The sequence below is a fragment of the Apteryx rowi genome, unplaced genomic scaffold (assembly GCF_003343035.1).
Source record: "Apteryx rowi isolate R43461 unplaced genomic scaffold, aptRow1 scaffold_12, whole genome shotgun sequence".
NCBI classification, from domain to species: Eukaryota; Metazoa; Chordata; class Aves; order Apterygiformes; family Apterygidae; genus Apteryx; species Apteryx rowi.
Genome location: NW_020447419.1, coordinates 5,269,702 through 5,285,401, shown reverse-complemented (window position 1 = coordinate 5,285,401; position 15,700 = coordinate 5,269,702). Strand labels below are relative to the sequence as shown.

At 37.8% G+C, this 15,700-nt stretch overlaps 1 protein-coding gene across 1 annotated transcript in view; it reads right to left on the bottom strand.

Annotated features, from left to right (window-relative positions):
- PARD3B (par-3 family cell polarity regulator beta) overlaps nucleotides 1-15,700 on the bottom strand; it is a 411,041-nt gene that overhangs the window by 181,675 nt on the left and 213,666 nt on the right. The window contains exons 13-17 of the mRNA XM_026088114.1: nucleotides 15,244-15,414; nucleotides 11,763-11,892; nucleotides 7,585-7,626; nucleotides 5,626-5,728; nucleotides 3,354-3,469 (exon numbers count right to left, since the gene is read on the bottom strand). Of these exons, the coding sequence (XP_025943899.1) occupies nucleotides 3,354-3,469; nucleotides 5,626-5,728; nucleotides 7,585-7,626; nucleotides 11,763-11,892; nucleotides 15,244-15,414 (562 nt within the window). The remainder of the gene's footprint in view (nucleotides 1-3,353; nucleotides 3,470-5,625; nucleotides 5,729-7,584; nucleotides 7,627-11,762; nucleotides 11,893-15,243; nucleotides 15,415-15,700) is intronic.

Here is a 15,700-nt window from a genome sequence, read left to right as displayed (position 1 = left end):
TTCATTAAGAACAGTGATTTATAATAATAATAATCATTATTTTATAAACACATATGACTGGAAAACAAATAAAGCACTCAAAGGTTTCTGGGCCTAAAATACATAGATTCAGAGTAGAAACCCATTTAAAATTGATGTTCCTCTTTTCAATTCTATGTAATTATAGACTAGCCTTTACTTAACAGATCTGCTTCTTGTGTATATACCAACCCTCACCAAAGCCAGAGAGACCGTTACAATATAATTTCATTAGCTCCCTAAATTCATGAGTGTACTATTTTGTCCTCAGGTCCCCAAACTGCAGCAATACCTGGATTCTCAGGTCTCTCATGTCCAACATTTTCTGTTATCTGCATTATCCCATTTTATAATCCAGGCCTTTGTTGTCCTATGAATGCAATGAATGAATTATATATATATGTTTCAAGGTAGACTGTTTCATAAGTGGATACTAGTACAGATTTCATTCTGATGCCCTGTATTACACTAATATTACACTAATCCTTTTGTCTACAGAGTTCAGGTCTAGAAAGACCCAGGTGACTTCTGGACCTTGTGACCTGAAAGACTGGTTGCGTCTTTCCACATCTGTGGAGACACCTGAATCAAAGAACATTCAGTTTAAAAGGGAAAAAACTGCATCCAGGTCACATTTTCTGAAGCCTCAAAGCTCTCCTCCTAGAGTCCAATTTTTTTATTTTTCTATTCAACATATTATTTTTATTTATTTTTGGGGAGTGAAGGGATTTGCATAACTTCAGAAAAATAGTAAGTGGACAGCATCACATCATCACATGGACGGAGAAAGAAGGGCTAGCAGTTACTCAAGCAGTCTTGGATACAGGTCACCTTTCTTTCTTTTTTTTTTAAAAAAAAAAAAAAAAAAAACCACCAAATCTGCTACAGAGTTCCTCTGCAGTGCTGAAAAAGTCATTGTCAGCCTCAACTCTGGGTCTGGAAGATGAAGATAGTAGCACTTTCCACCTTTTTTGGTGCCAAACCATGTACTGAAATCAATAATGGGTACCACAGGTACCAAACAGCATCTTAGGATGAGAATTTACTTTGGATCATGACTACAGTCAAGTAATGAACAAGATTTAAAAAAGAAGGAAAAAAAAAAAGAAAAAAAAAGAAAAAGCCACACACACAAGAAAACCTTCCTTCTCTAAATACCCATTTCAGGGTCTGAGCTATATGCCCTATTTGGAAGCACAGCTTTAGATACTGGAATTTTATTTGCCATTAGAAAAATTTTAGATTGTAGTTATTTAACTTACAGATTTTTCACATTTATTCTCCATTAAGCTTCCCAGCCAAAAGTCTCTGTTTAACATCAGTCAAAGGTGGGAAGTCCAAGGCAGTACTTCACTTCCTGCTACAGAATAACTGCAGAAGGTCCTAGCTCTCATCTTTATCTCCTCAGTTTATTTGCCAAGCTACAGGCAAACTCATATACTTCATTTTTCAGTCAGGTAAAGAACTTATGCCTAAAAGGCTAAAGTCAATTTTTTACTCAACAGTCTTTTTCCAATAAATGATCAGCAACCCTAATAAGAAAATGATTACACTTGGGCACAACTCCTTATAAAGTCTGAATAAAGATGAATGAAATTAAAAGGCCCGAACATAATCCTTGATGGGTGCAGTTCTGTCTTGTGTCTCACCTCATCATATATGAGAAGGATAAAATATTACTGTCTCCAACCAGACTGATCATAATCTCTCCTTCCCCTTTCTTCTTACTTTCATATCAGAAGAGGCATTTTCAACAGCAACTTTCTATCAGAAACAACTATTATACATTCTCAAAGCATCCCTTGTGGGTGTTTGGAGCAAGTGCAGGTGATTTATACTGATTTTAATCTTATAATATAATTGAACACAGACTAGGACGAAAAGATGTAGGAGTTAGCTGGTAGTTTTGAATATGCTCTCAACAGCATTCCCATTACCTAATGTTCCATTGCCACTTGTGAGCCTTCTTTCCCAATGACTTCTGTGGGAGTTGTAAATGAACCTTTCTAAATAAGACTCTGAAGTTGAACTTCATTTTCTCTAGAAGGTTATATATGGTATTTTATGTTTTGACTTAAGTCTGTAACCTCATTCCACTTTTGAGCATCTACAGTATTTCCATTCTAAAAAAATCTAGCTGTTCTTATTTGTCAAAGGGGTGGGCAGAACCGCAAAGGGATTAATTTCTGTTCAGATCATGCAGTAGCTTTAAAATTCAAGTGTTACCTGCCTTAAAAACTTCCCTAAAGGGGTTCTATCCATTCTTGTCATGCATTAACAACTGTTCGACATGCCTTACACTCCATTACAGGCATACAGACATTTTATGGTACATTAAAATGACATTACATTAACAAGACAATAAAAATCAACAGTACAAAAAACAAAGACCAATCTAGAATGTTTCAGAGGGAAAAAAAACAACCAGCAGTACCAACAAAAAGGCATCTTGAGACTATGCAAGATACTGATCATTTTCCATTCATTGTATTTAGTCTGATCCAACACAACACAAATCTACAATTAAATACATCCTAATGATGGCTCTCAAAATGACTGCATCAACACTTGAACTTGAAAAAGCCAGATAAAGGATGAGTGGTGCCACAAAGAAGAACGAAAAGGAAAAAGAAAAGCCTATTTGGTTTCTGATTCTTTGAGGCTTAAGAGCCTCGTGAATTTTCCCTTGTACTGCCATTAAAACATGACTCAGTTTTCATCTGCAATAACCCGTCAATCTTCCACCTGCAAATGCTTCGGCAATATTGAAAGAACCATTTACTTTCAGTTTCACCCACCCTGCAAGATTTTCTGAACAGCTTTGATGGGTAGAGGACCATAACCTTATCACTCTTCAAGCATTTATAAAGATCTACTGCAACACTTTGATTGCCCGTGTTTGCTATTGTCAATGAAGAAATATACAACTTGTCTTAAGAAAGTTAGCCTTTGTCCAGTGTAGTTTTGCAGTCATTTATGTTCTATAGGAAAATGACTTTTGTGGTTGCTGTTTTGCAGTATTTTTAGACATACAAAAATTGTGTGGCAATTCTTCCAGCTCATTTTTACAAAAGGTCTCTCTTCTCCTCAGCTAAGATTTCAATACAATGGATAGAATGGCCTTTAAGAAAAAAATAAATCTCTCTTTGGCTTCAGTAAAAAGGGTACTTGCAATTAGATGCTACAGGAGGCAGACCATTGTCCCCATCACTGCAGTTCCTCCGCAGAACTCGCTCCCTGATGTTTGTGTGGAAGAAACAAAAGCAGGAAACAGAGATGGTACAGATGTGCCGGGGCTAAAAAGCTGACCTACATGTCACCCCACCCCCTCTTACCCAGATCCATGCTTTTTGAGGCTTTCAGATTAATTGATTCAGACCGCTTGGCTGGTGTCAAAGATCTGAAGTTGATGTGCTGATCTGCTAAATACACTGCTGAATTTATGATAGGGCTGCAGGAAAAAAAAAAACAACATGTAAAATATTTAGGCACCAGCTCAAACACAAGTGAACTAATTAAAACTTGCACAGTATACATGTGTTTCCTCCTCCAGTTGTTAGCAGCCATGCATTTTAAAATCAGTCATTGATCCTCAAGTTTCTTTTGTGAGATTTAACACCTCTAGTCACTTGTTTTTCATTACATATGCAAATACAAATATAAATTCTTAGTGATAATTGCTGCTTTTACCCAATTAATATTTTATTTAGCAGAAGAAAAGAGGAACATACCCAGTGCCTGCAATTTTCTTTTTGCCTCTTGCTAGTTCCATTTGACCATCGCATTTGTAGCATGTAGCAACATGCTACAAAAGTTGGAGAAAATACAGCCAACGTTCCTGGTTCAATTCCACCAGATCTGCTAGTCTGAAGTTGCTTAAAAATCCTACCACCATGCACTTTTGCAGAGCATGTTTACCTGGAGTCTTATGTAGGGTGCCATAAGACTCTGAAGAACTCAAAGATATTCTTTTAATTTCATTTTACTTCAATTTAGGCAAATACCTAAACATTTCAAAATTCCTCCTGAGTAAAACTCAAAGGAACTTTCACTGGTGAGGAGTCAAAATATCTCATTGCACTGCACCTGAAATCTTCCATGTCTCTCTCAAATTAGAAATTTAAGTTATTTTAAAAAATATTCTAAAACCAAAAAGCAGTTTCAAAATTAAAAACATCTCGTTTTAGAGCTCTTCAATCAGAAGCTTTTACAGTGTCAAAACATTTCCCCCAACTTTTTGCTGAAACACAACTTCAGTGAAACCAGCGTGACTTCCCACAGCAATTCAATTTCAGAGCTTAAGATTCAAATGGAAAACCAATACAACTCTGGAAAAAAGCCAGGATAGGAAGGAAGGCCTATAAATTCATCATCATCTTAATATCATTATCATTTAAGAGAATGTTTTTGCTCAGATTCTTGCAAACAATAGCAGTTGCAAATTTAGTGCAGAGATTCATTACTCTATGTAGAGTTTTGTTTGATTATACTATGCTACATATATGTGCCTGTTGCTTAACTGGGACGCCAGAAATTATGAAAATACTCCAGTGAAATTAGTGCATGTTACTTAAAAAGAAAACAGTTACAGGATTCCTCAATGTGTAAGGAATTTAAGGCATCGGTAATAAAGCACGACATACCTACTTGATACCATTTGCAGTCAGGCATTTTAAGGGTAGTTTTTAATCATATGGATACACACAAGCAAAATAGTCAGGCTAAGTCTTTTAACTGAAATGTAGACTCCCCTAATTTCATTGCAATGAAACAGTTACATGACTATCACAACTGTGAATTTACACAAAATGAGTAAACAGTATTCAACATTGAATTTTCAGCATTACAAGTACAGTAGGTTGAAATAAATGATATTTTGACTTTTATCCTATACTACTTCAGTGAAATCAATGCTACCACCCAAAGCACATGCCAGCACAAACTTGAACATGCTTACAGCTTTTCTGCACTTATTCCAAACTTTAATATTTAATAAAGCAAATTATAACTTGCAGCTGCCATCAGACATGCCAGCCTTTGGAAAAGGTACTCTTAAAATATCTGAAAAATCTACCTAATTTACAACTGGTAAAATGCCCACTGTTAATTTTTTTTCTAGACATTTAGACACGCAAACTTACTGAAACTTGATTTAATTTTTTAACCTCAAGAATTTCTTGGTTGACATTCAGTAAAAGAAGATTGCTCGCTACAAACCGAATTTGGTTCGGACTTTTAAACCTTTAAAAGACTTTAGGCACTGCATCTGCACATAGCACCCACTGGTATAGTTTAATATGTATACTTTTTTTTTTAAATTAGGATTATGTTTTGGGGATTCTTTTGTGTTTTACTGAACCCATTCTAGGCATTGTGATCCATGTATCATGGACAGGAGGCACAGTGCAGCTTAAGAACAACAGAAATCAACAAAGAACTGACTGTTAAAGTAACTTTCCCTGTTTGCACTGAAGAATCATCCCAGTGACTAAATATGATGGTACAAATTAAACAAAACAACAAGTGATTTTAAATCGGTCAAAACTATTACCACAATCACTAACGAGCAATTAGAGCCACAGATATTACAAATAGCCAAAGTCAAACCTGTGATTATTATAATCCTCACTCAGCAGATCCTCACTGGGATGTGGGGGGAGAGGTGGAGGGGTTTCATTCTCACCATTGCCATGATCAGACATTGGCAGCTCTGAAATGAAAAAAGGGGTTAAATAAGCTGCCAAAAAAAAAAAAAAAAAAAGTACATTAAATCAGTTCATTGATCAACGACTGGACTGGAAGGCCTCAAGCAATCCTGAAGTTAGTCACAAATTATTCAAATCCCTAAACTAACTAAACTAGAATTAAAATCACACCAAGCAGAAAATATACCCCTTGAGATTTCCTGAAGAGCTGATCTGCAGATTTGCATATGCATAATTAAAGATAAATATAGGGAAACTTTGTGCTTATAGTGAAGTTGAGTGCAAGGCCCAAATTACTTTACCCCATTAGATCTGTTGTATAGCTGCATCCTAACTGATCAGAGGCTCATGGCTTCAGTCCCTTTGACAGGGAACATTTACCACCTTTCATAAGAGAACTGTTTTCCCAGCAAAGAGCTCAAGAGAAGAAAAAATTCTGTTTTCCCATAGCAGGAGAGAAAGCAGGCAATTTCTGAATTACAGTCTTCACCTTCCTAGTATTAAGGTAATTCCTTCTTTACCTCTACAAAAGACATTCAGTTTACACCAGAAAATTACTTCAGACTGAGAGAAACATGAACTACTCAATTAAACCATCCTGTGGTTTACTAAGTAACAACGCTTACATAGCTGCAGTAAGTATTTAATATCACTGCTGTGCCTGTTGTAGGCCAGCTCATTATTGTGTCCTGTAAATTCACCTCTCAGTCTAAAGGTCCAATTTTATAAAACATCCGTACATTTTTCAATGTAGTGCATGTCTTCACCCTGCTTAGATTTAACAGGAAACGTGGATACTTGATACTTCTCAGGTCAAAATGGCAGAGAAGTGATTTAACAATACTGACACATCACACTTTCACGTGCCCCGGCTCTTTTGTTGCATTGAATGTTGCTAGGGTTTTCTTCTTCTTCTTTTTTTTTTTTTTTTAAACACAATCCTGTATGAAAGTACTAATCTAACTTAAGAGAACAAAAGGTTTACAGGGAGGGGAGCAAGCCAGACAGCAACAGACAATGTGTGTTAGGTAAGAGCATGGAGACTGTCCCCTGCCAAAGCAACAGAGTTCCTAGCTCAAGGACCCTGTAAACGGAGAGTCTGGCTGYGGCTGGATAGCTTCCCAGAGATCACAATGCCAAGGAAGAGGTAAAACTCTCTCTCAGACAAGCTGAAAAAATCTTCGGAGGCAAGAGAAGATGGGCAGATGCAGAGAAAAGTTCTAGTGGGACCACGAGGAAATATGGGGTGCCAGTCGGAYGCAGAATGGATGCGTTACGTTGTCGGGTAATGCGCACATGCTCGCTGCATTACGATCACACTCTTTCAGGTTGCAATTTAAAGACAGGAAACAAAGATGAGGAAATGGCATGTTTGCACAGTACAAAGAACATTTAACAAAGGGAATCTAGTACTGTTCAATATAACTGAGTGATTTGGAACACGAAGTGAATCAAGAGATGAAAAAATTTGCTCACGTAAAAATATTCAGAACTGCCAAAAATAAGCAGACTGCGAAGCTCTGCAGCAGGATATTAAGTGACTAGGAAATAAAACGCAGGTGAAATTCCAAGTCAGTGACTGCAAAGCGATACACATGGTGGGCAGGGGAAATCCTTGACTACACATACACAAAGCTGGGCTATTACGTTAGCTATTACCACTCAGGAGCAATACCACGGGAACATTGTCATGCCCTCTTTGAATACATACTCAGTGAAGTCAAAAGGCAAACAGACTTTTAGAGCATTAAGAAAATTAAGTCTGAACGCTCCATCTTACTGGTGCACCTAATTTTGAAATAGCATCTAAGGTTTCATGCACCCCATCGGAAAGAGGTTGTGGTATAATTCAGAAACATACCAAAAGGGTAGCGAGGATGGCTGGACACATGCAGCAACTTTCCTGTGAGAAATTTAAACAGACGAGGATTATTTGGCTTAGAATAACAAGCAATAAGAAGGGATGCAAGAGGAGTCCATGGAATTGTAAAAGGCATGCATAAAATGAAAAGGAAAATCTCACTGACTGTGCCATGCACAGTAACTAGAAGGCACCCAGCGTAACTATCAAGTAGCACATTAAGAAAAACACATAAGTATTTTTTCCTATATAATTAAAGCATGGAATTCACTGCCATGAAAATGTTATGGAAGCAAAATTTTATTTTTTAGAAATATTAAGAAGTGGATTAAACAAAGTCAGAGAGACAAAGATTCACCAGCGGCACAATGGTCCAGACACAACCTCTGATTTAGGATGTCCCTAAACCACTGACTACCCAAAGCAGGAAGCCTGATGAAGAAATCACAGCATAGCTACGCTGTGCCTTACCCTCTTTCTCTAAGCAGCCTCTGATGGCCAGAGTCAGAGACAGTACTGAGCATATCTTGTCATTTTATGAACTTTGATTCATATTAATTAATATTTCACTTCCCAAAGGCTGTTGGGTGACTGGTTACCCCAGGTGCTGTTCCTGGAGTAGACACGTAGTAGGCACAGAAAAATGCCAGACTTCCTGAGGAAGTCGGGAGCAATCACAGGGGACTGCAGCTCCAAACCAAACGCCAGCAGGAGCAAAAGAGCAAGAGAACCGAAGAGGGAGTCACTGGCTCCATGTTCAAGACCTCAGGAGATGATCTTGGCAGATCCAGAGCGATCACAGGAACAGCTAACCCAATAAATAAATGCACTGGATTTTCAGATATTAAACAGCTTTAGGAGGGTGAATATTTGAGATTGTAAGACGCACATAATGTTCCAAGCAAAATTTAACTTTAAAATATAATTTAAAATTTAACTTCCTCTTTTTCTACTTTCACATTATCACAAATGTATGAAATCATACTTCTAAACAGAGATTCCTGTACAACCATGAAGATTTGGCAGTTTATGGTAGGAGAGATACTTTATCATGATTCCACTGCTTAACCATAAAGATAACACTAATTTCCCTATAACCCTATATTATACGGGGTTATAAGAAATATGTAAGAATCCCTAATGAAACACATTCCAGTAATCTTTCAGCACCAGAAACATAAAGCTGCTGGCACTGAAGTATTATTTCTCAAAGAGGTTGTTCTAAAAAAATGCTGTATCTGCGCAACAGCTTGGCAGCAAAAAAAGGGAGGACCTGAAGGCTGCAAGTATTATTCATGCAAAAATAGACCAAACATTGGCATTTCAATATTGGATCAGCCCTCCCTCTCCCCCCCCCCGCCATCCCTTCCCCCCAACTCTTTATTTAAATATCCACAGGCAAGACAAAATGTAATGTTTTGGCTGTAACCACTTTTTCCCAGACATTAGCTTTTCTTGCTCATGTATAATAAAAAGGAGTCTTAAAACAGATAGCAATATTAGCAGGCCAAGCTTCAGTGTATTTTTGCTGAGCTTTTATAAGAGCTTTATTGGTAGGAGCAGTGAATGATATTGGAAATAACTTATTGGAAAACATTAATTGAGAAAATGACATTTTATTAAACCTAATTCAGCTCTTGTCATTAAATTCTTGCATTAGATCCAGTCTTATGTTAAAATCTCTTCTTTTATTGTTATTATTTATATTCTTGTAACAACTAGACCTTCACATCCAAGGTAAGGATAGTGCACCATAAGAACGTACAACACGGGACTGTTCCTGCCTGTCATGAACCCCCCCACCATATCTGTGACTCGTTTGCTTTAGCAGGCATATGACCCAAAGTCCACAGGCGAGTTAATGAGGGTTCTGCACAGGTGTTGTGCTTTGCTTTTACAGATGCCCTGAAGGACTGAGGACTTCTATCAGAAACAATGCAAAAAAATTTTTGAATGAACGACTGGCAGTAAGGGATAGGCTGATACGGAGTTCAAAATTAGATAAATATTTCTACAACGGGCAGAACTACTGTAGGGCCAAAGCGCGCCTCACCCAGCACATTTCAGATCGGAGTCCTACTGCAGACATCCTGCAGCTGAAAGCCCTGGTGCAGTTCTCCATCAACACCACATAAGTTTTACTCATCACATAGCAAATCTTAAAAAAAAAGTCGCAATACAATGATACTTCCAGTCGGTTCCCAGCAGTACTAAAAATGTCTTTGTCTGTTGCCCATGGACCCTGATCTCCCATCTGGCTCCCAGGCCAAGGCTGGGAACCCCCAGCCACTCCACACCCTCCCAAAGCCAGCTCCCAGCAGCATTCCTGAGCATCCTTTCCACATCCCACACCCATTTGCTTCTGAGGCCACGGCGGTTTTTCTCCTTTTTCCTCAGCTTTTAAAGTAGTTTTTAAAATGTAAAAGTATGTTTCTCTACCTTTTACATTCATCTAACTTTTACTTGGGAAAATATAATAATAGAAATCCACAGATCATCTTGTCAATTGATTCCACATGATTTTTATTAATTGAACAGCTAAAGAATGAGGCTGAGCTCTGAATGCTCACTATTCTGTCCATATCCTTTGCTTTTTCACTTTCATGTATGAAAATATGCAATTTATTTTTATGTTTTGCATTGCTCTGTAGACTGAAGTCTGATGCCATAAATATCACAGGCTGAAAGAAAACCTATTAAGACACACACATACACATATTGATTGTTCCTACAGTTCTTCAGAACAGTAGTTCTCAAACTCTTTGGGCAAATGAACCATCATCAGCCCCTAAAACGTCTTGCTCACTATTATGCCTTCTTGTCATTGAAAACATTGTTTTATGAATAAACTGTTAACTACTCGTTATGATCTTCTGGATCATCTGAAGTACTGTTCTTCCACAGATTTTATTTTGAACTTTAAGTAACAAGTAAAGTTACCTGTTGCCAATCACCTGTACCATGGATCTAAGCACTTATTCAGATCTTTTTAAAGGAAGTGTTTACAGGTATTTACTGCTCTGTGATGCTTTGGCAATGGCTAATTCTACAGGGCAAGCTAGCTCTGTGGATGGCCTTTTCTCCCTGTAACTGCAGAACTCAGTAGAAACTCCATACAAGGGAGATGTAAGGTTGACTTAAATACTTACTGTGCTTGAGTTTAAATCTGCAGTTCTTTGATTGGAGCCACTTTTTCAAAATATTGGTGTCAATGCAAATGATTAACCCTTAAATTAAATGGCGGCTTCTCTTGAGTTTACAGACACAGACTCTCAGTGGGCTTTGGTTAAAATCACCCCACACGGTCATCACGACAGTCTATGAAATCACATTTTTCAGACCACCTAGATTCCACAGTTGTCCAGGAAAGTGGAAAAAGTCACACATAATTCATGCACAAAAACAAACTTCTTTTTCCCGAGTAGAAGGTATTTAAGCATGTGTTTGGCTTGAAGGACAAGAGCACATTTCCCCATTGAAAGGGTGGGGCCAGGACAATCTCAAATACTTAAAATTTGCAGGTAACAAGTACCTTGCTGAGCCGGGTGCAAACAGGACAGATGGTACAGTTTGCCATCAGAAAAGGAAGACGACAGGAAAATAAGCAGTCCTATGTGCTTTTACATATATGTTTACATGCATGTCCCAGACATTTAGGTTTTCTTTGTACAGTGCTCTACAAGCCTGCCTAACTTTTTAAATGAGGTGATTAATGTAATTCTGATCTGTAAATTAAGGGAGCATTTCTAACCTTTGAACAAATTTTACCATTAACTCTAAAATAAGCTAGTATCAATATAATGCTTTTGTATAAAATCATTTATCTTATAATAACTCAGGACATAAATCTAAGAATTTTATACAAAAATCATTGTACTCATTAAAGATATATATAAAATAAACATTTTGACAACATATATTTTGCACTCATCATTTGTTTTTTATCCAACCTTACGTGTTGGGGCAGCGAGCTAGAAACTGTTACTTAAACTGGAATTTGTGCCAGGAATCTAATTCACAACTTCTGAGTCAGCTCTCCCACCCTCTCTAGATCTTCATGCCTCCAAGTAACATAGTGTGCACTTACTCTAATTAACCGCTTTTCTAGTTGCTGTGGATTTCAGAAAACACAAAAACACAATGCACTTTCTTTTAGCACAAAGGAAGACAGAGACTACCTTTTAGTCTGTCCTGAGGACTGCAAGTTACAAACTGCTGAAGAACAGTATCGTTACGCCGGGAAGCAGCTGCGATGTTATGGCTCCCCTCAAATGCTGATTTTTGAAAAGCTCCCTGGTCTGAGCGTTCCTAAGGGAAAAAACAGAACCATATATTGTTACACAAAAATTAAATGTTCAACGATGCAGAGGATCGGCCATCACTGCGCTACTCTGCATTTGTGTGCCGTCTGTGAGGTGCTCATTGTACACCGCTTCTTTTCAAATGAGAAACATGAAAGCTATCTTCAAAATGACTATTCGTTATTGCTGATCACGAAATAAGACAATAACTAGGCAGTAACAATCACTAAGAATGATACACAAAAACGAAGACTGTGTTTTTTCCTGACCCACAACTGGCTGCATTCAAATTCTCCATCTGGGAGGGCAGCTTGTGACATTGTCAACACAAGAACATGGGCAATGCCAATGGTATTTTTCTGCCAGCCAGCTGGTTCCCTTCGCTCAGAGACTGAGTGCATATGTTCTCATGATCACACACTAGAGCAGTTTTGTAAGGAAGGAGTTACACCAAACTCCCAAATGCAGGTCTTCTGGCTAGCAGCTAAACAAACTCCTGTCACACCTCTAGTCAGCTTTTCTTTTGAGACCCCCCCATATACATTCCATATCGCCTAATTTATTCTCCTGAGCAGTTGCTCAAAAGGGGAAAAAAAAAAATAAATAAATCACAGTTTCTAAAACTGGGACAGACCCAAAAAGACATTTCTGTACTTGTTATTCAGAGAAAACAGAAAACCCACACAGGAGAATATTATGGCTAGTTTTCAGAATAACCTTTATAGTTTCTGTGGTTTTATATCCATTTTTTTTGAAGGCATCTCCAACTGGCTTCTATTTTTAAAGTGCATTTTCATTATGCCAGCAAATGTTACAGTGTAAGTATATCATTCCTTAAATTACATGCATAGTCACATCTATGGAAGAAATGCATGCACAAACCTATATCACTTATTTGCACAAAGATGTTTAAAGCATTGGCAATTGATGCCTGCATATCAGTGCACAAAAAAGGAGAGTGGGTTAAATCCTCCTTGCAACCGGCCTAACACAAGCTCCTAAAAAATTATTAACCCCCCCCCCCCCCAAAAAAAAACCCACCCAAATCCATGCTTTTGGCTAAAAACACACCTCGTCTCAGAACACAAATCAATTCTGAGAGCCTAATGGTGACAACGTGCCTCCAAATCTAGTCTCAGGGGACAGGCAACACATGCTACGGTTCTCCCCTCCTCCTCAGTGCAGCATGAGCCATTTGAAAAGGGTATTTGGAGCCTCTGTCCTAAGGGACAGACAAACATACACCCCACACAGTCACTGACAATTATGTTTCTTCTCTCTGCTTTAAATTCTTCAGTTTACTTAGGATTCCTTGTGTCAGGAGGTCCACATTTACTGCTCTCTCAGGTGTACTGCTGGCTAAATCAAGCCTTGCAACAGCAGAACTACTACTAAATTAAAGACTCATACACAGTGGGATAGGGAGCCTTGAATTAACAACAACAACAAATCTGCTTTTCCAGCTCTTTGATAAATGACACAATCGATATCCCAACAACTGATCAGTAACCAGCATAATTAGAGTATTCAGCTTATAAAACAGAGCTGTCATGGAAGACCTCCATTAGCGTCCTGACCAATAAAAACAATAATGCATTTCTAAACATATTCAGCTTCCACCAGGCTGTACTCAGTACTCAGGAAGCTGTTTTGGGGAAAGGAAAGAATGGGCAACAACCCATTTCTGCTGTGGTCTGCAGACTCAAATGGAATTACAATTGAACCTCAAGACTATCATATAAAAATTAATTTCTGTCTAAAACGAATTTGATTCAATCAAGACTTCATTATGTATTCTTCATACGGCACGAGTCAAGATTATTTACCTTTCATACATCTGGATAAAATACAAAACCATACGCTCAACTATAAAAAAAAGAGTTTTTATATTTTTATTAGGTCAATCTGATGTTCAACTGGAGTATTTTTGCAAAATTTGTTTTTTATCAAATGAAGAAAACTAGCAGGAGTGAGCTTTATTTGAAGGTAAGCTATCTTTCATCTGTCACAAGAATCCACAATAAATGTAACACATACTTTTTGATTCTTCCTTACAGCATAATGCCATGGAACATCGAAAAGAAAAGCAAAAATGTGTTTTCCTCTAATATATTCCAGAATTACTAATGAATATTTTTACATATTTTCCTGGCAAGACAGACATCAGAGAGGCTTGTGCAAAGTATTCTCCTGACAAAGTTAGAGCATAATGTTCAGCAAGTAATTTTCTTCTAAATATATTTCTCAATCAATCCACGATGGTAGTAAATCAAATAGAAATATAATCAGCAAAATGATAAGAGTTAACTATTTATACTACAAGACACCTGCACACTCTTGGCCCTCCCCTCTATATTTTACATGAAATCACCTACAAATTGGGATTATTCTCAACACTTTAAAATGTGTAAGCAGGACTTATTAAATAAAAAGCTCAAAGACATCTCTTAGAATTCTGTGATGGGCTTTATTACAATTTTTTAATATCACAAATCAACTTGTGTTTTAAGGAACTGCACAGCTGTTGAAATTCTAGGAAAATATTTATTTGAAGGTCAAAATCAAAACTGAGATAGTAGTAAGTGAAGGGCAGCTAATTTGTGGCTCTCATAAATAAGAGAGAGTGAGTGAGCACATGCATGTGAGGGAGGGAATGAGAGAGATCCTAAAAACAACCCTTTTTGAAAACAAGCTGTTAATGGCACATGTCAATTGATATGAGGTCTAGAAAACTAAGTGTCAAAATTTCTTCTTGTTACCTTGCTTAAGCAAGTTTTATGTTAATCAATTCATAAACAGCCTGTCATGAAGGGGTAGCCTTCATCTGACCAGAGAAAGTAAAATATTAATTCTTTGATGGTAAAAAGGGACTGGAACCAAGAACACAAAAAATAATATGTAGTAAATTAAAATACTAATGAAAATTAAAAAAAATAAAAATGGAAGAATGAAGTAAAATCCAGGTCACAGTCAGGTCACTGATCATGAAAACATATGAAATCGGAGGAATTTCAATCACTTGTGTCCCAACTGTTCCCTGAGGAGGTAAGAGAGTCAAAACTACCACAAAACAGTCACCCCTTTATTAAACCTTTTTGGGACGACATTATTTTTGTTCTAAAAGAAAGTTGCCAGAACGCCAAATTAAAATAGGAGGCAACTTTTAGCCTAGCCTAAACAGGAGCAGGAAGCCCATGAGATGCCAACCAGGAACACTGTGTCAATCCTGACTCCGGGAAGTCAGCAATTCATTTTGCCAGGAGGAGCTCTGTGACCAAGTCTTGGGCCACCATCTCTTGAATGCAGACACACCAAAACCGGAAAGGCATTTATCTCACAAACGCTTTTATCGCTTCACCTCTGTTTGTGGCTCTAGTCTCCGGAGAACTACCAGCTGGATCCTCCCACGAATGTTCCCCTCCATGGACATGGAGCGCCTCAGCGTCTCCATAGCTTCATGGTTTGACTTGCCCAGGAGTGACTCTCCATTAACTGCAACAAGCTGATCATTTACTCGCAAGCGACCATCCTACAAGCAAAAAACAAAACAAGAAAAAGCAAGAAAAATTAGGCGCAGGCACTACATACAGGAAAGCAAGATGCAGACAACCAGACATTGCTTTTTAAAAAGTAAGAAACAAAAGACTGCGTAGTACCAGCTCATTAAGAAAGAAAGGAGGGGAAAGAAAAAAAAAATCTGTGTGTCCATTAATTGACCCTTGTTTTCTTCCATTCACAGCATTTTGGGAAGAGTTCATAAGGCAATTACAAACATAGACATACATGCACATGCTGCTGCTTTTTTGCGTATACAA